The sequence below is a fragment of the Colossoma macropomum genome, unplaced genomic scaffold (genome assembly GCF_904425465.1).
Source record: "Colossoma macropomum unplaced genomic scaffold, Colossoma_macropomum, whole genome shotgun sequence".
Lineage (NCBI taxonomy): Eukaryota > Metazoa > Chordata > Actinopteri > Characiformes > Serrasalmidae > Colossoma > Colossoma macropomum.
In genome coordinates this window covers 2,512,315-2,536,913 of record NW_023494803.1, presented here as the reverse complement: position 1 = coordinate 2,536,913, position 24,599 = coordinate 2,512,315, and the positions used below count along the sequence as shown (strand labels likewise).

The 24,599-nt window shown below is 39.3% G+C and overlaps 1 protein-coding gene across 1 annotated transcript in view; it reads right to left on the bottom strand.

Moving 5' to 3' along the window:
• Window positions 1-716: 716 nt before the first annotated feature.
• The window catches only part of LOC118823831 (CUB and zona pellucida-like domain-containing protein 1), a 27,555-nt gene continuing 3,672 nt past the window's right edge, over window positions 717-24,599 (bottom strand). Inside the window, exons 3-23 of the mRNA XM_036593670.1 lie at window positions 24,120-24,194; window positions 21,468-21,542; window positions 21,179-21,253; window positions 20,890-20,964; window positions 18,819-18,893; window positions 18,521-18,595; window positions 18,220-18,294; window positions 17,922-17,996; window positions 16,024-16,098; window positions 15,735-15,809; window positions 15,437-15,511; window positions 15,148-15,222; window positions 14,849-14,923; window positions 14,556-14,630; window positions 12,827-12,901; window positions 10,154-10,304; window positions 7,827-8,038; window positions 6,974-7,149; window positions 4,151-4,542; window positions 3,608-3,852; window positions 717-754 (exon numbers count right to left, since the gene is read on the bottom strand). Coding sequence (XP_036449563.1) covers window positions 717-754; window positions 3,608-3,852; window positions 4,151-4,542; window positions 6,974-7,149; window positions 7,827-8,038; window positions 10,154-10,304; window positions 12,827-12,901; window positions 14,556-14,630; window positions 14,849-14,923; window positions 15,148-15,222; window positions 15,437-15,511; window positions 15,735-15,809; window positions 16,024-16,098; window positions 17,922-17,996; window positions 18,220-18,294; window positions 18,521-18,595; window positions 18,819-18,893; window positions 20,890-20,964; window positions 21,179-21,253; window positions 21,468-21,542; window positions 24,120-24,194 — 2,339 coding nt within the window. The remainder of the gene's footprint in view (window positions 755-3,607; window positions 3,853-4,150; window positions 4,543-6,973; window positions 7,150-7,826; window positions 8,039-10,153; window positions 10,305-12,826; window positions 12,902-14,555; window positions 14,631-14,848; window positions 14,924-15,147; window positions 15,223-15,436; window positions 15,512-15,734; window positions 15,810-16,023; window positions 16,099-17,921; window positions 17,997-18,219; window positions 18,295-18,520; window positions 18,596-18,818; window positions 18,894-20,889; window positions 20,965-21,178; window positions 21,254-21,467; window positions 21,543-24,119; window positions 24,195-24,599) is intronic.

Sequence of the window (24,599 nt, the reverse complement as noted above, 5' to 3'; positions counted from 1 at the left end):
CGGTGTTGAATGTCAATAAACTGAAATTATGTTATGACTTCACACAAAACTTCCTGGTTTGGATTATGCCCAAAGGATGACATTGCAGAATAACTGAAGGGCCCATACTGTGCAAAAATAAATCACACTCATTTTTTTGTTTTTTAAATGAAAGAGTTCATGTAGTATGTAAATTCTGAAGTTTCAACACATATCATACATGCCCAAGTCCATACAGTTCATATATGGAAACTAAGCTGCAAAAAATAACCCATTTTGAATGAATTTTTGTTGTTGTTGTTGTTGTTGTTGTTGTTTTTTTGATGTCAACATGTTTACATTTGCCTATTTAGCTGACACAAGTGTAAAAGTAAGGAGTGTTTCAATCTTGACTGTTTTTTTAAATAGGGGAACAGAAACAAAAGCTGCCTATGTAAATCTAAGTGATAAAGGAAGTGTGGAAAGTGGTCATGTAAAGTGGACCTCGAAGGAAAAAAAAACTAAACGCATGTAAAATGTTGGATTTGGACACAATCCCACTGTACCCTTATTTCACATTTATCTTCATGGTGGTTATGCGGCCACGTAAATGGATTGCTTCATCATAATATAGACTAATTGAAAAGCAAGAAACACAGGTCTGCCTTTGGGAATGCTTTAATAGAAGTGCGTAAGAAAATGCTCTGTGTGCTGAGTGATAAGTGTAGAAGAGATTGGAGCTTCTGAGTGGAGTGAGCTCATTTTTCTTTCTCAACCTCGACAGCAGACTTCGCACCTGGGGAGTGAAAATATAAAAAAATATCAGCACTTCTTTCAGGACATCAAATCCTATGTAAGATAAAATAGATAATAAAAAGTTATTCTATCTCTATACTGTTGCAGTCATGCATAAAAAGTAAATGTTTTATGTCTTAACAATAAAACTTCTGTTTTTTCTCACCTTACATAATGTATTTAAAATGTACTGTTTATCCAAAAGTACTGACATCCATGTGAATTCAGGTACTCAACTCAGTAGTCATCAATCCTCCTCCTGGAAATCTACCTTACCCCAGAGTTTAGTTCCAACGTCCATCTAACATGATTTCTCTCCCCTTTACCTAACACTAGTTTAACTGATCCAGCCGATCAGGAACTTCTAAAGAAGTTAATTAACCGGAGCAGGTGAGGCAGATTGTGCGTGGAACTAGATGTAGAAGGTAGATCTCCTGGACCAGAGGGTTGGTGGCCACTGCTTTAAAGGAATGGTTCAACAAAAAAATCCGATGTACCCAGTTTTCTGCTTCCCCCTGAAGTAGTCTCAGCCAAGATGTTGTGTGTCTAAACTGATTTTTATTAGCTTAGCATTGGACCTACGAGGCTAACATTGCTAACAAACACAGAACGTCAATAGCTGAAGGTACTTTGCCTTCCCTTTAAAAAAAATAAAAATAAAAACAGTGTACATACTTTTATAGGCAAAATTAAATGTAAAAATACAATGCAACTAAGTTGGTACCCTATATGAGATATTTATTCTTTTATGTTGATGTACGTCTGTGAAAGACAAGCATGTTAGCATTCTCAGACACAAGACAAGACTTAGGGAATTACACTGTGGCTGAAATGTGTTCAGGAGGAGACGTTGTAATGAAATTCATTTTTTTTTCATCAGATGAAGAGTCAGTAACCACTGAACATGGCTATAAATCTTTGATTATGAATACACCCACTGCTTTCGTTAATTATGTTTTTCTGAGTTTGTCCAAATTGTTGTTGAAGGGCAGCAGCAGCAAGAGAGTGTTGTGTTTTTGCTAACGAGTGGACTCTCCTAGCTCCATCTCAACCTGCAATGGATATGGTCAAGTGATGGCGATGTAAATGAGACGTCATGTTATAAATGTTTCCACTCAAATAGCTGACAGTGGCAAAGCAAGGCTTGCAGATGGTACTTTGTTTACAGTCTTCTTGCTCTCCTGATCATTTTGAGTGCTGAATCTAAAATGTTCCCACATGTTGGATTTAAAAGACAGCGGTGCCTCTTAAATTTTTTTTCTCTCTGTCTTGCTAGAGTTCGATATTAGCCCATTGGAGATGAGAGACTATTAGTTTTCCCTCTCTTCTCCAGCTCGTATTTGCATACTACGGAGCCTCTAAGGGGCCGTGGTTGAAAAAAAGTTACTGACATTGCGTTCCCTCGCAAAATATATGCTTATCAGACAGCAAGCAAACGTAGGACCAGAGGTGCCCAACGACATTGCCTACATTAGAGCTTTGTTTTCAGCATAGCTAACGTTAAAAGCTGTTTTCCCAGTTTCGCCAGTCTGAGCTGAGTTTATTCAGCTGTTGTTCTCTGCAGGTCTTTGTAGCTTTTACTGTACGAGGACACTCGACCTCAGTTTCAGTTTGAGCCTCTAACAGCAGAATTATGTTTGATTTTGAGAAGCGACACCATGTCTTTATATTTCAATCCAAGATCAACGTAAAATTCAGTGAGCTGCTCCATCTCTGAGCTTAAAGCACAGCTTTTACAACCGAATGCAAACTGTTTGCATCATAATGCAAAACATTTATGAGGGAACGTATATTTTTTTGCGAGGGAATGCATTTTATTTGCAAGATAACGCAAAACATTTGTGAGGAAAAGCAAAACATTTGCGAGGGAACACAATGTCATTAACTTTTTTTTTTGTTTTTTTTGTTTTTTCCACCACGGCCCCTTAGGGGCTCTGTAGCATACAGAGTGCTGACCAGCTACAGGTAAATTCTGGCAGGCTCCAGAGATGCTCTATAGATCTGAATGTAGGTGTGTGTAATCTGCAGCACAATAAACGCATATTGCAAATTATAGGAAACTGACTGGCATATTGTAATACTGGGGCTCACTCGGGTGTACTGAGCCATACCGAGGTTTGACTGCATACCGTGTACCGTTGCATCCCTGCATCGCAGGAGTTTGTGATTTCTTTCTTTTTTATAAACAACTGTTAATCTTGACTTAAAATTATACATTTTAAAACAGAAACACTAAAAATCACCAATCACATCCACCATCTATATGCCTACACACAAATGGGAGTCATATTCTGCTTGGAAGGCAAAACTGGCACAACGCCATTTGACAAGTCTGCAAGACCTTCATGAACACCTGTTTGGGATTATAGTGGGTTGAGAGACGTTTTGGTGGATGCATTTACAGAAAAGATTTGTTAGCCTTGTAACCCTCACAAAACTAAGGAAGGAAAACCTAGAAGGGTATAAAGTCTCTCAGCATCAGGCTGTGAAGCAGTGAAACTGCATTCTCTTCAGTGATGAAGCATCATCCAATACTTCTGGGATGAGCTGGAGTGATATTTGTGATCCAGAACTAATCATCCAATATCAGTACCTGACATCCCTGCTGAATGCAATCAAATTCTCACAGCAGTATTCCAACATCTGTCGTGAAGACTTTGCTGAAGAGTAGAGGCTGTAACTGCCCTTGATTTCATAAGAAATGCTGGATGAGCAGATGTCTACAAACTTTTGAACATATAGTGTTTGTAAATTTTCTAATTGTCACTGACCACCAACACCAATAACTGGTAGTTACGTTATGGTCTCATTCCAAACACACTAAGATGCCAGGAAACAGAAACTGCCCTCTGACCTTTGAGGGTGATTGGCCCCAGTGTGACCGTTTCAGTGTGGTGGGAGGAGTCGAGGGATCTCTTCTTGCGCATGCGGCAGCCTTGGCGACAGCGGGAGTTGTAGTCGTTGTCAGCGCAGACGATCACCCTACACTGCAGGAAGACGTAGGAATGAGTCCGCAGGAACTTGAAGGCCCTGAAATGGAACTGAGCGTAGTACTGCCTCCCGTTGGTGTAAATGTAGACCGTGCTGTCCTTCGCACAGCTAAAAGAAAACAGCAAAGAAGAAGAAAGATCACATCTACTTTGAAATCTATACAAATAAGATGAATGAGGTCTTGGATTAGGCTATACTGCAAGGGTATGATAATAAGATGATTGGTTGGATCAGGTGTGTTACAGCTGAGAAAGCCTTTGCAAGACTGGGTACTCCAGGAATAGGACTGAATCTATGAGTCTGAAAACTGGACCTAAACAAGGGATAATTAACCTAATCATGATTATTAGGCCAGTCCAGAAGTACACTTAAGTATTTGTCCTTTTTGTGCTGCAGGCTGTCTTACCCATTTTGGATCAGGGTGTAGGAGCGAGACTGGAAGTTGTTGTTGGGAGAGGCCACACAACTGTCCACCAGGAGGTCCAGGGTGTCATCAGCTCTGCTAAGTTGCACCTGAACGTACAGGTCCTGATTGAGCCTGACCTCATAAGGAAATTCAAGTATGGGATAGGAGAAGCTGCTGGAAGGGTAGAAGTCTATGCTCGCGTTAAACTGGCCTGTGGTGGTGATGGTGCTGTTGATCATCACTTCGGTCTTGTAGACTATCCCCACTGTGGTGTCCTGCTCTATGTGGCAGTTCACGCTTAGCAGGAATTGTTCAAGTTGCCGCGTGATCTCGCCTGACTGGGATGACGCTGCTCGCACATGGTTATGGTAGACAACTTGTCCTTTGTTGGTCTATCAAGCAGAAAAGCACATAGTGCAAAACAATAGGTCATGTTCTGATGTTCTGACAATGAGAAACCTGGTTTTACAAGGCCCTACAGCAGCAGTTCTAAATATTGGGCTTATACTTATCAAGGGTCTCAGAGAAGGAAATTCCACTCATCTACAACCTCATCTTCAAAATAGTTGGGACACTTTGCAGCATGTAAATAAAAACAGAATGCAATGATGTGCAAATCATTTAAACTATATATTTTATTGAAAATAGTACAAAGACAACATATCGAATGTTGAAACTGAGAAATTTTGGTTTTTCGAAAAATTTATGCCCATTTTTAATTCAATTGCCAGCAACACATAATAAAAAGTTGGGACAAGGGCATATTTACAACTGAGTTGCAACACCTCTTCTTTTAACAACACTTTTTAGGCGAAATGTTTATTCATTCTTGCTTGATGTAGGATTTCAGCTGCTCAACAGTCCAGGGTCTTCTTTGTCATAATTTTTGTTTCATAATGCACAAAATGTTTTCACTGGTGACAGGTCTTGATTGCAGGCAGGCCAGTTTAGCACCGGGACTCTTTTACTATGAAGCCATGCTGTTGTAATATGTGCAGAATGTGGTTTGGCATTGTCTTGCTGAAATAAGCAAGGCCTTTCCATGTAAAAGACATTGCTTGGATGAAAGCATATTTTGCCAAAACTTGTACATATCATTCAGCATTAATGTGCCTTCACAAAGGTGCAACTCACCCATGTGTTGTGCTCTGGTGCATACTCACAACATCATGGATGCTGGCTTTTGAACTGTGTGCTGATAACAAGCTAGGTGGTCTTTAGCCCAGAGGGCGCAGTGTCCATGATTTCCTAAAAGAATTTTGATTCCTCGGACCGCAGGACACTTTTCCACTTTGCCTCAGTCCATCTTAAATGAGCCTGGGCCCAGAGAAAGCAGCAGTGTTTCTAGATCCTGTTTCTTCTTTACATGGTAGGGGGTTTAACCTGGATTTGTAAATGCAGAGATGACCTATTTTTTCAGAAGTGTTGCTGAGCCCATGCAGTGATTTCCACTATAGAACTGTGTCTGTTTTTAATGTAGAGCCACCTGAGGTTCTAAAGAACATAGCCAGCCAGGAAATACTGGTTTTTGGCCTTGTCCCTTTCATACAGAGATTTCTTCAGATTCTCTGAATCTTCTAATGATATTATGCACCGTAGATGATGAAATCCCCAAGTTTTGTCATTATTCTTACCACTATTCTTGCCATTATTCATTTTCACTATTTTCCCACCCAGTCTTTCACAGAGTGGTGAACCTCTCCTCATCTTTACTTCTGGAAGGCTCAGCCTCTCTGAGATGCTCTTTTTATACCCAGTGATGTTATTGACTTGTTGCCAATTAACCACCTGGAGTTTTTTTTAAGCATCATACAACTTTACCAGTCTTTTGTTGCCCTGTCCCACCTTTTTTGAAAAGTGGTGCTGGCATCAAATTCAAAATGGGCATATTTTTCTCAAAAAACAATAAAACCTCTCAGTTTCAACATGTGGTATGTTGTCTTTGTATTTTATTTTTTTTTTTTTAAACAAAGGGTTTAAATCTTGCACGTCGTTGCATTTTGTTTTTATCTACATTTTGAACAGTGTCCAAACTTTTTTGGAAATGGGGTTGTAAAATCATGGCCCATATTCATAAAGCTTTGCAGAAGTGCTGATCTTTTAGTGTTAGAAAGGTCATAGTGAATAAGAGAGGACTCTGAGGAATCCTAGGTCAGCACTCCTACTCTGAAAGGCTTCAAGAATTCAGGCCCAGGTCTCATAACTCCATGTAGTCCCATTGAGTGCTATGTAATAAGCACGGAATGATCCCAGATTCATATTTGATAAATATCATCCTGAAAAGATGTAGAGACTGGCTTTACAGTAGGGACTGGCCTGTATGAAAAAAGCGATAAAAATCGAGAGCTATAATTTTATTTTTTACTTTTTATCTTATTATAAATAAACAGTGTTTTACTGACAAGTCAGGAAGGTCAGAAACTCACAGTCTTAAATAATACAAATATTGCAGCACTGAGGGTGGAGCTACCCAGAATTATTGCAGAGTTACTTGCATTTTTATTCTGCTCTAGGGCAGGTAAAGTTCAGGACTTCACAACATAAACAGCTCTTGGCCAGCTTCTGACCAGTTGACGGAGTAACAGATGGAAGTGGACCCATTTGTGGCGTGAATCACATGAAGAAAATCACTTTTTTTACCAGAGGAAGCAAATCATACTACATAAACATTAAAAAATATAAAGCAGTTATTATTCAGAGTATTTAAAAATGCTAAATCATAGTGAACTAAATCAAATCATTGTGAGGACAAAGATCAGAGATTTACACCGCTGCTATATACCTTTGTCCATTTTGTAATCTAATATGTAATATTTATCTTACCGTTTTACTGGTTCCACACATGTCAATGGGAAAGTTGAAGGACACCTCGTAGCTGTTAGCAGAAGGTCTGCAACGATGGTCATCCACATAGAGATTATACCAGCTGATGCCCAAAGAGTCCAGGTATGATCTCTGAATTACAATGGTCATGCTCTCTGAGGAACAGACCACACTAGCTGCACAACAAAAGGGTTCAGCAGTTGAGAACACAGGCACCCGGACTTCAGTACATGACAGGCTTACACATATCCACAAACACTGTTATATTCATAATTTGTTATTTTATATAGAATATTAGCATTCATTTTATTATATAATAATTATATTATATTATATTATCCATTATACTATAATAATTATAGTACTATTATATATATATATATATATATATATACACACACACATATATATATATATATATATATATATATATATATATATATAGAGAGAGAGAGAGAGAGAGAGAGAATATACTATTTTTTCATTATACCGAACAACTTCAATTAAAAAATGTATAAACTTTTTTTTATAAATCTTGACTTGTTTCTCATATACGAAGACAAAAAGCCAGTTTGCTTCCAATTTTTTCTATATCATATATGTGAAGTACACTCCATTACTCCATTATTGTGATAGATGAAGCAAAGTGAAAAATCTCCAAATCAGGGGGAATTTTGTGTTTTATGGCTACCATGAAAAGAAGTTAAACAATCAAACACACCAAACCTCTATAAAATAATGAAGCTCTTGGGTCAGTTTTCCATTTCACATTCTTGTGAATTCACACTCAGACAGGTGGTCTCAAATTATACATCTGATGCAACTGTACCCATTGCCTTTTTGCTGAGCTTACCTGTGTTTTTGGGCAGAGAGCTGCTGAAGAAGCCTTTGAAGCCACGGGCCACACCTGAGCTGTCGCTCCTGAACAGGACAGTCATGTATGAGGAGGATGAGCGGAAGTCCCGGAGGGTGGTGTCATTGTAGCACAGCTTCCCCAGCAGTGAAGAGGCATTGGAGGAGCCATCATACACGTATATATAGTCACAGTCACAGCAGTGATGAAGCCTGAGCCACAAACACAAGAGGCATTAGCAGCTGATGAAGCCCACATTTGTTAGCAGCTGATGAAGCCCACATTTGTTAGCAGCTGATGAAGCCTAACAAAAATTGTAGGACCAGCAGTTTCAAGTTCAGATAGTTAAAATTTTGCCCCTTACCTGAAATGTCCACAATCAACCAAGACATGTTTGGTGTCTGTTTGTTTCTTTAGTTTTGGACTGGAGCTACAAGGCTTTAAAAAATCTCAAGTAGACTTACTTATGTGGTTTCTGACACTGTATGACACACTGTTAGTAACAAAAATGGAGTAAACTATGGTGCATAGCTAAAAACAGTTGCAACTATCTTTAAATCTGGATTTTGTCCATACTTTAGTTCATTTTTAAAGATAACAGAATGTCATACAGTGTCAGGCCACATCATCTTTATCAACCACATAAGCAAAAAAGTCTATTTCAGATTGTTTTACGACTCGAAACAGTTTAAAGCAAGTATATGTCAGTGGTGTAGCTAGAATTTCATTTCAGGTGGGCCTAGAGAACAGGTTGGGCAGGATAGCTAGTGAGCATTATACCCCAGATACATTGCTATAGTGACAATGATAACCATTGACTAGCCTACTTTACTGTAGCTAAAACATTAGAAAATCCATTACTACAAGCAAAGGAAAGAAACATGATAAAATTTTAAAGACAGCCCATGATGGCTAAAATCACATTTCACTGTTTAGTTTCTTAAACTTATGACAGCATACCATAGCAGGTATTTGATTGTTATAACCACAGGCCTTCCTTTAGACATCTAGATTGAATGCTTAAAGACTGTGATTTTCTCATTGCTTTTTCTTTTAACCTCTTCTAGATCACTGTACCAGTAGCAGGAAACCTCTATGGAAGCATTCCCTCCTGGTTTTATGTACATAGTTTTATGTATCAAATCATCCACAGACACATAATAATCAAAAAATGGTCTTGATAACACAGCAAGAGTCCAAGATGACTGTAGAGATCTATGTCTGAGGTGGAAATAAACTCCTTCATTCTAGCTCTGCATCAGTAATTCATATAATTATTCTGATGGTTGGGAAACCTGAGAATGTTAGCTTTCAAATGAGATCAAGATCATGACTGTAGCCCAAAGTATGTGGGAGGCATGGGGGAAATTTTCTGCCTTCAGACGTGGTGGCCCAACTACAGATTCCTGTGGAACCTCTTCAGACACCCCTTAAAGTGGCTGCACTGGATGAAGGACCTGCTGGTGTGGATCCCATCACTTTTGTCACAAAACCAGTTCAGTTGGAGGCCAGCTTTCTTCATAAAGAACAGCTTTCATTTTAGTTATTGACTCTTCAGAATTTTCTCCCTGTCACCAGCCCCCCGCTCGCAGCTTCTCCGCCCGGATCGAATGTGAGGCTAATTAACATGGCCTCACTGCAGGACCGGAGGCAGGGCTCTCATTTACAGAGAGTTTTATTCTTAGGCTACAACATTAGCACTCAGGGAATTGTTATGGATGATTAAAAGGTAGAAGCCATAGTTTACTGGCCCACTCCGACATCCATGAAAGATCTACAAAAGTTCTTCCATTTCACTACTTTCTACCATCAGTTTATTCGAAAATTTAGTGCTCTTGCCACTCCCCTCACTGCTCCTGTTTCTGCTCCTACCGGCTCTGCCTCTGTGAGTAATACCGTGGCCTTTCCTGTTAGTAAACCTGATAACCTCCAGTTCCTGTCCGGTCTGATCCAGTATCCGTTCCAGTAGCTCTTCTCTTGTCCAGCACCAAGACAGCTCGAGGGTGTTGCCTACCAGTGCCTCCATTCGGGTAGGAGTTGGTTGTTGTGGGTGCCCTTGGTCCTTGGCTGTCCTGGACTCCTTGAAGGGTAACTGTCATGTGTTCCTCCGGCCTGGCTGAAACTACAGCCATCTTGTTCATCGTGGACTGCAATTTCCAAAACCCCTTACTCCATCACATGACTCAGGACTCATGCAGATCCACCTATTTCTAATTACTTTCATCTTGTTTAGAATGTTTCTTACCTCCCAGGGGAGTCTGCTCCCCACCAAAACACAATACATGAGCCTAACAAGCATTTTACAGACAGTGTCATGAATTACTTACTCAAGATTTTCAAATGACAGTAAGATCCTCTGCCCTGCAGGAGCAGAGAGCTGCCATACACAATATGCATTGTCAGGGTAATAATTTGGATGGTCAGGGCTGGAGATTGACCCAGAATCAAAGAAGTGTCCTCCACAGGTGGGCTGAGTCACTGGAGAAAGGAGAAAACAACTTTGGTAAAGTTTCAGCAGTACATTTAAAAGAATTGGTTGGGCCAAAAAACAAACCCCAGATGTAGCTGATCAGCCGACACATGTTTAGTATCTAACTTCAGCTTCTTTAGTTTAGCACTAGAGAAGCTATGAGGCTAACATTGCTAAAAAGCACTGTCAGTGCTCATCTTTTTTCTATAAATACATTCTCTAAACTTCTCTCTTCTCACTCAAACCGCATCCAGATCTTCATTAAGGTAGTGCAGACTTGTCAATGTGGTTCAGAGCATAGTGGGACTTAAAGTTAAATATAAAAATGAACAAAACATCTCTGTGTAGCCAAATGATCATGATCAGTTCTTAAGTTTGTTACCAAGCAACCGAGAATATGCAAACAGCTAAAATGTAAACAAGTAATCAAAATAACATGTGAGTTAGTTAGCTAGACAGGTACTGTTGTAAATACAGTCAAAAAACATATTTTTATGTCAGAGTTTAAACATTTTAACCACGTTGGGTAAAACACTGATGGCAGCACTAGTTTAAAATCTGACATTTGAAGCCTGTAATGAGCTTTATTATGTATGTTTTAGTGTTTCAGTAAATCCTTCAGTAAATACTTCAACTTGAAGCCTCACTCTTAACACTGGAGGAGGCTTTAGTACAGTATGCTTCACTTAGAGCAGACAAATACCACTTATGAGCTCTTATAATTTGTTATGATCAGTACTTATAATGTATTATGTTACATGACAATTCATAAAGCATAATAAACATGGCTACAATGTATAATGCATTTTTGGTAACACTTTCCATGAATGTCACCTTTGTAAGCATCTATAAACACATTCATAGCATGTTATAATGCATTCATGAGGCATTATAAACATAGCTATAAATATTTATAAAAAAATGCATCACACGTTATAGCAATGCTTATGCATTATGAATTGTTAACATAATACATTATAAGTACTGATCATAACAAATTATAAGAACTCATAAGTCGTATTTGTCCGCCATTATAGATACAATATTAAGAAAGAGGATATTATGGATTACAGTAATGTACTGACGTTAATTTGGAGTACAGCATGTCAGTATCTGCTAAAGCTATATTAAATTTGTATAGTGATTTTTTTACTGTACGGTGGACAAGCATCAGCATTCTGAAATGTGACCTACTGAGCTGTACACAAACCCACACAAAACCCTCACAGAGTTAGCACTGGACCAAAGTTGAGATAACAGTTATTTAAGGTTGAAGGTTCTGTGGAATATGGTGGAGTGTCTGTAAGTCCAGGAAGAGCAGAACAGAGAATAAGAGTAGTTCAAAAAGACCACTCAAAAGGAACTGTGCAGGGTGAACTGGTTGTCCCTGCCATTACAATCAGCTCTACTTCTATAGAAAGTCCTGAAGCTGACAATGCCATACAGAATCCAGATTTCTATAGTTTCTATAGTAAGGTCTATAGTAAGGTCAACGCTACTAAACTGCCACCACACTGCACTTATGACTGTGCTTATGACTGTGTCAGAGAAGGTGATGAATGGAAACTTTTGTGACCTCTAGCCGTCATTACGAGTACGTCGTTATGCCTTTCGGGATCTCTAACGTCCCCTCAGAACTGCAATACCTCAAAGAGTGGGAGGGATCCTGTACAATCCCGTACCTATTCCAGTGGTCATTCCCCTAGTTAGTCACCCTCCCAGCACCACAACGGCCCCGGGGTTCCATCGTTTGATATCTCTGATCACGTGGGTGGAGGTGTTGCGCCTTCTGGTTTGACTTTGTGTCTGGTATTGGACATTGCCTTTGGGACACCCTTCATGGTTACCGTTTTTTTGTATTGGCTTTTGTCCTTAGACTGACTGACTTTGATTTCGGATTCTCCCGTTGTTAAGAAACCCTTTTTACTTAAACGTGGTCTGTGAGCATCTGAATTCGGTACGAGCCTGACAACACCAAAAACTGCAGCGTACGAGCTCCAGCTGATCCTCAAGCGACCCATCTCAGAGGACCCGCAGTCCTGTCTCCCGACTTCAAAGTAAGGCTGGCTATCTTTTAATTTGTGCAGTCAAGGATCCACGCTATCTTATTTGATAAGAATTCTCTTTTAGATATATGCTAGTTAGGTTAAGTTGCCCTATAGATCCTTTATCCTTAAGGCCCGAGTCGCTTTCCCAAGGAGCACCCTCAGCCACCTTTGCATACCATTTTACACTATGAAATAAGTTACATTACCTGAGTCATTCCCTTGGTTTTATTTCTTTTCTTTTGTTTATTACCCAAGTAACCCAACTGTAGTGTCATATTTAGACAATCAAGTTACTTTGATTGAAGCATCCTCAGCACGAGTGTCTGTCTCTTCCCTGCATTGGTCTTTAGACTTTAAACAAAATCCAAGGTACCCTGACCTCCTTTTTAGTTTAGGCAATAATAATCAGATTCATAATCAGATTAAAATAGCAATAACCTTTACACATATAAGGTCTGTAACATTAAAAACATAATAAATACCTGATGTGGCAGTAGAAGAATCAGTTGAAGGCTCGGTAGAAGGTTCTGTGGAATATGGTGGAGTGTCTGTAAATCCTAGAAGAGCAGAACAGGGAATAACAGTAGTTCAAAAAGACCACTCAAAAGGAACTGTGCAGGGTGAACTGAGCAAAAGTGGAACACATTTTGGTACATGCACGATAGGAAACTGCGAAAGCATTATATTCATGTCTGGTTTTCCCTACAATTACAATCAGCTCCACTTCTATAGAAAGTCCTGAAACTGACAATGCCATACAGACTCCAGATGTCTACTCAGACCTGTCAGAGGTCTTTAGCAAGGTCAATGCTACTAAACTGCCACCACACTGCACTTATGACTGTGCCATTCATCTTATCCTGGGCGCTACTCTTCCAAAATCCAGATTGTACCCCTTACTTTAGAAGAAGAGAAGGCCACATTAATGAGGCATTATCTCAAGGCTTCATCCCTCCCTCTACATCTCCTTAAGCTTCTGGCTTTTTTTTTGTTAAAAAGAAAGACGATGGACTTGTACAGACTATGGAGCAGATCAGGGGAGCCCATTTCCTCACTAATTTAGACCTCCTCAGTGCCTATAATTTGATTAGAGTCAGAGAAGGTGATGAATGGAAACTTTTGTGACCTCTAGCCATCATTACGAGTACGTCGTTATGCCTTTCGGGCTCTCAAACGCCCTATCAGAACTGCAATACCTCAAAGAGTGGGAGAGATACGGCCTAGAGGAGAGATGTTGGGTAGCGGCCAAAGACATGCTGAAATCGGCCTTGGTGGCTGATTTCCACAGTCGCCATCCCGATGAGCTAGCGCCATGTCCAAGAGGTCGTCACAGGAGTCGCTCTCTAGTTGCTGTCCTGTACAATCCCGTACCCATTCCAGTGGTCATTCCCATAGTTACTCACCCTCCCAGCACCACAACGGCTCCGGGGTTCCATCGTTCGATATTTCCGATCACGTGGGTGGAGGTGTTGCGCCTTCTGGTTTGACTTTGTGTCTGGTATTGGACATTGCCTTTGGGACACCCTTCATGGTTACCGTTTTTTTGTATTGGCTTTTGTCCTTAGACTGACTGACTTTGATTTCGGATTCTCCCGTTGTTAAGAAACCCTTTTTACTTAAACGTGGTCTGTGAGCATCTGAATTCGGTACGAGCCTGACAACACCAAAATCTGCATTCAGAAATTCACTTGTTGTGCTTTCCCAGACCTCAGTTTAATTGAAAAATCTAAATAATCATCACATGACTGTTAAAGTGATTTTGTTAAATACAAGCATGAGCACTTCCAAAGACATGCAAGACCCATGTCTAATGTGGAAAACAAACCATCACAGGAACTGAATTCACTAGAAGATCAAAGTCTACACAAAGAGATTTAAACACATTCCAGAAAAGGTCTGTAACATTAAAAACATAATAAATACCTGATGTGGCATTAGAAGGATGAGTTGATGGTTCAGGAGAAGGTTCTGTGGAATATGGTGGAGTGTCTGTAAATCCTAGAAGAGCAGAACAGGGAATAACAGTAGTTCAAAAAGACCACTCAAAAGGAACTGTGCAGGGTGAACTGAGCAAAAGTGGAACACATTTTGGTACATGCACCAATTGAGCCTTTACATTCATGTCTTTTGTGTTTTCATACAGATATTTAATGTAGATGAGTTTAGACTGAATTACATTAAAGGTCTGTAACATAAAAACATAATAAATACCTGATGTGGCAGTAGAAGAATCAGTTACAGGTTCAGGAGAAGGTTCTGTGGAATATGGTGGAGTGTCTCTAAATCCTACAAGAGCAGAACAGGGAATAACAGTAGTTCAAGTTCAAAAAGATCACTCAAAAGGAACTGCAGGGTGAACTGAGCAAAAGTGGAACACATTTTGGTACATGCACCAATTGAGCCTTTATATTCATGTCTTTTGTGTTTTCATACACATCGTTCATGTAGATGAGTTTAGACTGAATTACATATAAGGTCTGTAACATTAAAAACATAATAAATACCTGATGTAGCAGTAGAAGAATAATTTGAAGGTTCAGGAGAAGGTTCTGTGGAATATGTTGGAGTGTCTGTAATACCTAGAAGAGCAGAACAGGGAATAACAGGGGTTCAAAAAGACCACTCAAAAGGAACTGTGCAGGGTGAACTGAGCAAAATTGGAGCACATTTTCGTACATGCACCAATTGAGCCTGCAAAAGATTTATATTCATGTCTTTTGTGTTTTCATACACATCGTCAATGTAGATGAGTTTAGACTGAATTACATATAAGGTCTGTAACATTAAAAAACATAATAAATACCTGAAGTGGCAGTAGAAGAATCAGTTGAAGGTTCAGGAGAAGGTTCTGTGGAATATGGTGGAGTGTCTGTAATTCCTAGAGGAGCAGAACAGGGAATAACAGGGGTTCAAAAAGACCACTCAAAAGGAACTGTGCAGGGTGAACTGAGCAAAAGTGGAACACATTTTGGTACATGCACCAATTCAGCCTTTATATTCATGTCTTTTGTGTGTCCATACAAATCTTTAATATAGATGAGTTTAGACGGAATTACATATAAGGTCTGTAACATTAAAAACATAATAAATACCTGATGTGGCAGTAGAAGAATCAGTTACAGGTTCAGGAGAAGGTTCTGTGGAATATGGTGGAGTGTCTGTAAATCCTAGAAGAGCAGAACAGGGAATAACAGGGGTTCAAAAAGACCACTCAAAAGGAACTGTGCAGGGTGAACTGAGCAAAAGTGGAACACATTTTGGTACATGCACCAATTGAGCCTGCAAAAGCTTTATATTCATGTCTTTTGTGTTTTCATACACATCGTTAATGTAGATGAGTTGAGACTGGATTACATATAAGGTCTGTAACATTAAAAACATAATAAATACCTGATGTGGCAGTAGAAGAATAGGTTGAAGGTTCAGGAGAAGGTTCTGTGGAATATGGTGGAGTGTCTGTAATTCCTAGAAGAGCAGAACAGGGAATAACAGGGGTTCAAAAAGACCACTCAAAAGGAACTGTGCAGGGTGAACTGAGCAAAAGTGGAACACATTTTGGTACATGCACCAATTGAGCCTTTATATTCATGTCTTTTGTGTTTTCATACACATCGTTAATGGAGATGAGTTTAGACTGAATTACATATAAGGTCTGTAACATTAAAAACATAATAAATACCTGATGTGGCAGTAGAAGAATCAGTTGAAGGCTCGGTAGAAGGTTCTGTGGAATATGGTGGAGTGTCTGTAATTCCTAGAAGAGCAGAACAGGGAATAACAGGGGTTCAAAAAGACCACTCAAAAGGAACTGTGCAGGGTGAACTGAGCAAAAGTGGAACACATTTTGGTACATGCACCAATTGAGCCTGTGAAAGTTTTATATTCATGTCTTTTGTGTTTCCATACACATCCTTAAAGTAGATAAGTTTAGACTGAATTACATTAAAGGTCTGTAACATTAAAAACATAATAAATACCTGATGTGGCAGTAGAAGAATAGGATGAAGGTTCAGGAGAAGGTTCTGTGGAATATGGTGGAGTGTCTGTAAATCCTAGAAGAGCAGAACAGGGAATAACAGGGGTTCAAAAAGACCACTCAAAAGGAACTGTGCAGGGTGAACTGAGCAAAAGTGGAACACATTTTGGTACATGCACCAATTGAGCCTGCAACTGAGCCTTTATATTTATGTCTTTTGTATTTTCATACACATCGTTAATGTAGATGAGTTTAGACTGAATTACATTTAAGGTCTGTAACATTAAAAACATAATAAATACCTGATGTGGCAGTAGAAGAATAGGTTGAAGGTTCGGAGAAGGTTCTGTGGAATATGTTGGAGTGTCTGTAATTCCTAGAAGAGCAGAACAGGGAATAACAGTAGTTCAAAAAGACCACTCAAAAGGAACTGTGCAGGGTGAACTGAGCAAAAGTGGAACACATTTTGGTACATGCACGATAGGAAACTGCGAAAGCATTATATTCATGTCTGGTTTTCCCTACAATTACAATCAGCTCCACTTCTATAGAAAGTCCTGAAACTGACAATGCCATACAGACTCCAGATGTCTACTCAGACCTGTCAGAGGTCTTTAGCAAGGTCAATGCTACTAAACTGCCACCACACTGCACTTATGACTGTGCCATTCATCTTATTGTGGGCGCTACTCTTCCAAAATCCAGATTGTACCCCTTACTCTAGAAGAAGAGAAGGCCACATTAATGAGGCATTATCTCAAGGCTTCATCCCTCCCTCTACATCTCCTTAAGCTTCTGGCTTTTTCTTTGTTAAAAAGAAAGACGATGGACTTGTACAGACTATGGAGCAGATCAGGGGAGCCCATTTCCTCACTAATTTAGACCTCCTCAGTGCCTATAATTTCATTAGAGTCCGAGAAAGTGATGAATGGAAACTTTTGTGACCTCTAGCCATCATTAAGAGTACCTCGTTATGCCTTTCGGGCTCTCTAACGTCCCCTCAGAACTGCAATACCTCAAAGAGTGGGAGGGATCCTGTACAATCCCGTACCTATTCCAGTGGTCATTCCCCTAGTTAGTCACCCTCCCAGCACCACAACGGCCCCGGGGTTCCATCGTTTGATATCTCTGATCACGTGGGTGGAGGTGTTGCGCCTTCTGGTTTGACTTTGTGTCTGGTTTTGGACCTTGCCTTTGGGACACCCTTCATGGTTACCGTTTTTGTGTATTGGCTTTTGTCCTTAGACTGACTGACTTTGATTTCAGATCCTCCCGTTGTTGAGAAACCCTTTTTACTTAAACATGGTCTGTGAGCGTCTGAATTCGGTACGAGCCTGACAACACCAAAATCTGCATTCAGAAATTCACTTGTTGTGGTTTCCCAGACCTCAGTTTAGTTAGAAAAACATGCCACATCCCATGACTGTTAAAGTGATTTTCTTAAATACAAGCATGAGCACTTCCAAAGACATGCAAGACCCATGTCTAATGTGTAAAACAAACCATCACAGGAACTAAATACACTAGAAGATCAAAGTCTACACAAAGAAATTTAAACACATTCCAGAAAAGGTCTGTAACATTAAAAACATAATAAATACCTGATGTGGCAGTAGAAGAATAGGTTGAAGGTTCGGTAGAAGGTTCTGTGGAATATGTTGGAGTGTCTGTAATTCCTAGAAGAGCAGAACAGGGAATAACAGGGGTTCAAAAAGACCACTCAAAAGGAACTGTGCAGGGTGAACTGAGCAAAAGTGGAACACATTTTGGTACATGCACCAATTGAGCCTGCAAAAGCTTTATATTCATGTCTTTTGTGTTTTCATACACATCGTTAATGTAGATGAGTTTAGACTGAATTACATATAAGGTCTGTAACATTAAAAACATAATAAATACCTGATGTGGCAGTAGAAGAATCAGTTGAAGGCTCGGTAGAAGGTTCTGTGGAATATGTTGGAGTGTCTGTAATTCCTAGAAGAGCAGAACAGGGAATAACAGGGGTTCAAAAAGACCACTCAAAAGGAACTGTGCAGGGTGAACTGAGCAAAAGTGGAACACATTTTGGTACATGCACCAATTGAGCCTGCAATTGAGCCTTTACATTCATGTCTTTTGTGTTTTCATACACATCGTCAATGGAGATGAGTTTAGACTGAATTACATATAAGGTCTGTAACATTGAAAACATAATAAATACCTGGTGTGGCAGTAGAAGAATCAGTTACACGTTCAGGAGAAGGTTCTGTGGAATATGGTGGAGTGTCTGTAAATCCTAGAAGAGCAGAACAGGGAATAACAGGGGTTCAAAAAGACCACTCAAAAGGAACTGTGCAGGGTGAACTGAGCAAAAGTGGAACCCATTTTGGTACATGCACCAATTGAGCCTGCAAAAGCTTTATATTCTTGTCTTTTGTGTTTTCATACACATCGTTCATGTAGATGAGTTTAGACTGAATTACATGTAAGGTCAGTAACATTAAAAACATAATAAATACCTGATGTGGCAGTAGAAGAATAGGTTGAAGGTTCGGTAGAAGGTTCTGTGGAATATGGTGGAGTGTCTGTAAATCCTAGAAGAGCAGAACAGGGAATAACAGGGGTTCAAAAAGACCACTCAAAAGGAACTGTGCAGGGTGAACTGAGCAAAAGTGGAACACATTTTGGTACATGCACAATGAGCTGCAATTGAGCCTTTATATTCATGTCTTTTGTGTTTTCATACACATCGTTAATGTAGATGAGTTTAGACTGAATTACATATAAGGTCTGTAACATTAAAAACATAATAAATACCTGATGTGGCAGTAGAAGAATCAGTTACAGGTTCAGGAGAAGGTTCTGTGGAATATGGTAGAGTGTCTGTAAATCCTATAAGAGCAGAACAGGGAATAACAGGGGTTCAAAAAGACCACTCAAAAGGAACTGTGCAGGGTGAACTGAGCAAAAGTGGAACACATTTTGGTACATGCACCAATTGAGCCTTTATATTCATGTCTTTTGTGTTTTCATACACATCGTTAATGGAGATGAGTTTAGACTGAATTACATATAAGGTCTGTAACATTAAAAACATAATAAATACCTGATGTGGCAGTAGAAGAATGATCTGAAGGTTCAGGAGAAGGTTCTGTGGAATATGGTGGAGTGTCTGTAATTCCTAGAAGAGCAGAACAGGGAATAACAGGGGTTCAAAAAGACCACTCAAAAGGAACTGTGCAGGGTGAACTGAGCAAAAGTGGAACACATTTTGGTACATGCACCAATTGAGCCTGCAATTGAGCCTTTATGTTCATATCTTTTGTGTGTCCATACAAATCTTTAATGTAGATGAGTTTAGACTGAATTACATATAAGGTCTGTAACATTAAAAACATAATAAATAACTGATGTGGCAGTAGAAGAATAGGTTGAAGTCTCGGTAGAAGGTTCTGTGGAATATGGTGGAGTGTCTGTAATTCCTAGAAGAGCAGAATAGCGAATAACAGTGGTTCAAAAAGACCACTCAAAAGGAACTGTGCAGGGTGAACTGAGCAAAAGTGGAACACATTTTGGTACATGCACCAATTGAGCCTGCAATTGAGCCTTTACATTCATGTCTTTTGTGTTTTCATACACATCGTCAATGGAGATGAGTTTAGACTGAATTACATATAAGGTCTGTAACATTAAAAACATAATAAATACCTGATGTGGCAGTAGAAGAATCAGTTACAGGTTCAGGAGAAGGTTCTGTGGAATATGGTGGAGTGTCTCTAATTCCTAGAAGAGCAGAAGAGGGAATAACAGGGGTTCAAAAAGACCACTCAAAAGGAACTGTGCAGGGTGAACTGAGCAAAAGTGGAACCCATTTTGGTACATGCACCAATTGAGCCTTTATATTCATGTCTTTTGTATTTTCATACACATCGTTAATGTAGATGAGTTTAGACGGAATTACATATAAGGTCTGTAACATTAAAAACATAATAAATACCTGATGTGGCAGTAGAAGAATCAGTTACAGGTTCAGGAGAAGGTTCTGTGGAATATGGTGGAGTGTCTGTAATTCCTAGAAGAGCAGAACAGGGAATAACGGTAGTTCAAAAAGACCACTCAAAAGGAACTGTGCAGGGTGAACTGAGCAAAAGTGGAACACATTTTGGTACATGCACCAATTGAACCTGCAAAAGCTTTATATTCATGTCTTTTGTGTTTTCATACAAACCGTTAATGTAGATGAGTTTAGACGGAATTACATATAAAGTCTGTAACATTAAAAACTTAATTAATACCTGATGTGGCAGTAGAAGAATCAGTTACAGGTTCAGGAGAAGGTTCTGTGGAATATGGTGGAGTGTCTGTAATTCCTAGAAGAGCAGAACAGGGAATAACAGGGGTTCAAAAAGACCACTCAAAAGGAACTGTGCAGGGTGAACTGAGCAAAAGTGGAACACATTTTGGTACATGCACCAACTGAGCCTGCAAAAGATTTATATTCATGTCTTTTGTGTTTTCATACACATCGTCAATGGAGATGAGTTGAGACTGGATTACATATAAGGTCTGTAACATTAAAAACATAAATACCTGATGTGGAAGTAGAAGAATATGTTGAAGGTTCGGTAGAAGGTTCTGTGGAATATGGTTGAATGTCTGTAATTCCTAGAAGAGCAGAACAGGGAATAACGGTAGTTCAAAAAGACCACTCAAAAGGAACTGTGCAGGGTGAACTGAGCAAAAGTGGAACACATTTTGGTACATGCACCAATTGAGCCTTTATATTCATGTCTTTTGTGTGTCCATACAAATCTTTAATATAGATGAGTTTAGACGGAATTACATATAAGGTCTGTAACATTAAAAACATAATAAATACCTGATGTGGCAGTAGAAGAATAGGTTGAAGGTTCAGGAGAAGGTTCTGTGGAATATGGTGGAGTGTCTGTAATTCCTAGAAGAGCAGAACAGGGAATAACGGTAGTTCAAAAAGACCACTCAAAAGGAACTGTGCAGGGTGAACTGAGCAAAAGTGGAACACATTTTGGTACATGCACCAATTGAGCCTTTATATTCATGTCTTTTGTGTTTTCATACACATCGTTAATGGAGATGAGTTTAGACTGAATTACATATAAGGTCTGTAACATTAAAAACATAATAAATACCTGATGTGGCAGGAGAGGAATCAGTTGAAGGCTGGGTAGAAGGTTCTGTGGAATATGGTGGAGTGTCTGTAAATCCTAGAAGAGCAGAACAGGGAATAACAGTAGTTCAAAAAGACCACTCAAAAGGAACTGTGCAGGGTGAACTGAGCAAAAGTGGAACACATTTTGGTACATGCACCAATTGAGCCTGCAATTGAGCCTTTATATTCATGTCTTTTGTGTTTTCATACACATCGTTAATGTAGATGAGTTTAAACTGAATTACATTAAAGGTCTGTAACATTAAAAACATAATAAATACCTGATGTGGCAGTAGAAGAATGAGTGGAAAGTTCGGTAGAAGGTTCTGTGGAATATGCTGGACTGTCTGTAAATCCTAGAAGAGCAGAACAGGGAATAACAGTAGTTGAAAAAAGACCACTCAAAAGGAACTGTGCAGGGTGAACTGAGCAACAGTGGAACACATTTTGGTACATGCACCAACTGAGCCTGCAAAAGCTTTATATTCATGTCTTTTGTGTTTTCATACACATCGTTAATGTAGATGAGTTTAGACTGGATTACATATAAGGTCTGTAACATTAAAAACATAATAAATACCTGATGTGGCAGGAGAAGAATCAGTTACAGGTTCAGGAGAAGGTTCTGTGGAATATGGTGGAGTGTCTGTAATTCCTAGAAGAGCAGAACAGGGAATAACAGGGGTTCAAAAAGACCACTCAAAAGGAACTGTGCAGGGTGAACTGAGCAAAAGTGGAACACATTTTGGTACATGCACCAATTGAGCCTTCACATTCATGTCTTTTGTGTTTTCATACACATCGTTAGTGGAGATGAGTTTAGACTGAATTACATATAAGGTCTGTAACATTAAAAACATAATAAATACCTGATGTGGCAGTAGAAGAATAGGTTGAAGGTTCGGTAGAAGGTTCTGTGGAATATGTTGGAGTGTCTGTAATTCCTAGAAGAGCAGAACAGGGAATAACAGGGGTTCAAAAAGACCACTCAAAAGGAACTGTGCAGGGTGAACTGAGCAAAAGTGGAACACATTTTGGTACATGCACCAATTCAGCCTGCGAAAGCTTTATATTCATGTCTTTTGTGTTTCCATACACATCCTTAAAGTAGATAAGTTCACACTGAATTACATTAAAGGTCTGTAACATTAAAAACATAATAAATACCTGATGTGGCAGTAGAAGAATAGCTTGAAGGTTCGGTAGAAGGTTCTGTGGAATATGTTGGAGTGGCTGTAATTCCTAGAAGAGCAGAACAGGGAAAAACAGAGGTTCAAAAAGACCACTCAAAAGGAATTGTGCAGGTTGAACTGAGCAAAAGTGGAACACATTTTGGTACATGCACCAATTCAGCCTTTACATTCATGTCTTTTGTGTTTCCATACACATCCTTAAAGTAGATAAGTTTAGACTGAATTACATTAAAGGTCTGTAACATTAAAAACATAATAAATACCTGATGTGGCAGTAGAAGAATCAGTTACAGGTTCAGGAGAAGGTTTTGTGGAATATGGTGGAGTGTCTGTAAATCCTAGAACAGCAGAACAGGGAAAAACAGTAGTTCAAAAAGACCACTCAAAAAGAACTGTGCAGGGTGAACTGAGCAACAGTGGAACCCATTTTGGTACATGCACCAATTGAGCCTGAAATTCCGCCTTTATATTAATGTCTTTTGTCTTTTCATACACATCGTTAATGTAGATGAGTTTAGACTGAATTACATATAAGGTCTGTAACATTAAAAACATAATAAATACCTGATGTGGCAGTAGAAGAATGATCTGAAGGTTCAGGAGAAGGTTCTGTGGAATATGGTGGAGTGTCTGTAATTCCTAGAAGAGCAGAACAGGGAATAACAGTAGTTCAAAAAGACCACTCAAAAGGAACTGTGCAGGGTGAACTGAGCAAAAGTGGAACACATTTTGGTACATGCACCAATTGAGCCTTTACATTCATGTCTTTTGTTTTTTCATACACACCGTTAAAGTAGATAAGTTTAGACTGAATTACATTAAAGGTCTGTAACATTAAAACATAATAAATACCTGAAGCGGCAGTAGAAGAATAGGTTGAAGGTTCGGTAGAAGGTTCTGTGGAATATGTTGGAGTGGCTGTAATTCCTAGAAGAGCAGAACAGGGAATAACAGGGGTTCAAAAAGACCACTCAAAAGGAACTGTGCAGGGTGAACTGAGCAAAAGTGGAACACATTTTGGTACATGCACCAATTGAGCCTGCGAAAGCTTTATATTCATGTCTTTTGTGTTTCCATACACATCCTTAAAGTAGATAAGTTCACACTGAATTACATTAAAGGTCTGTAACATTAAAAACATAATAAATACCTGATGTGGCAGTAGAAGAATAGCTTGAAGGTTCGGTAGAAGGTTCTGTGGAATATGTTGGAGTGGCTGTAATTCCTAGAAGAGCAGAACAGGGAATAACAGGGGTTCAAAAAGACCACTCAAAAGGAATTGTGCAGGGTGAACTGAGCAAAAGTGGAACACATTTTGGTACATGCACCAATTCAGCCTTTACATTCATGTCTTTTGTGTTTCCATACACATCCTTAAAGTAGATGAGTTTAGACTGAATTACATTTAAGGTCTGCAACATTAAAAACATAATAAATACCTGATATGGAAGTAGAAGAATAGGATGAAGGTTCGGTAGAAGGTTCTGTGGAATATGTTGGAGTGTCTGTAATTCCTAGAAGAGCAGACCAGGGAATAACAGTAGTTCAAAAAGACCACTCAAAAGGAACTGTGCAGGGTGAACTGAGCAAAAGTGGAACACATTTTGGTACATGCACCAATTGAGCCTGCAATTGAGCCTTTATATTCATGTCTTTTGTGTTTTCATACACATCGTCAATGGAGATGAGTTTAAACTGAATTACATTAAAGGTCTGTAACATTAAAAACATAATAAATACCTGATGTGGCAGTAGAAGAATGAGTGGAAAGTTCGGTAGAAGGTTCTGTGGAATATGCTGGACTGTCTGTAATTCCTAGAAGAGCAGAACAGGGAATAACAGTAGTTGAAAAAGACCACTCAAAAGGAACTGTGCAGGGTGAACTGAGCAACAGTGGAACACATTTTGGTACATGCACC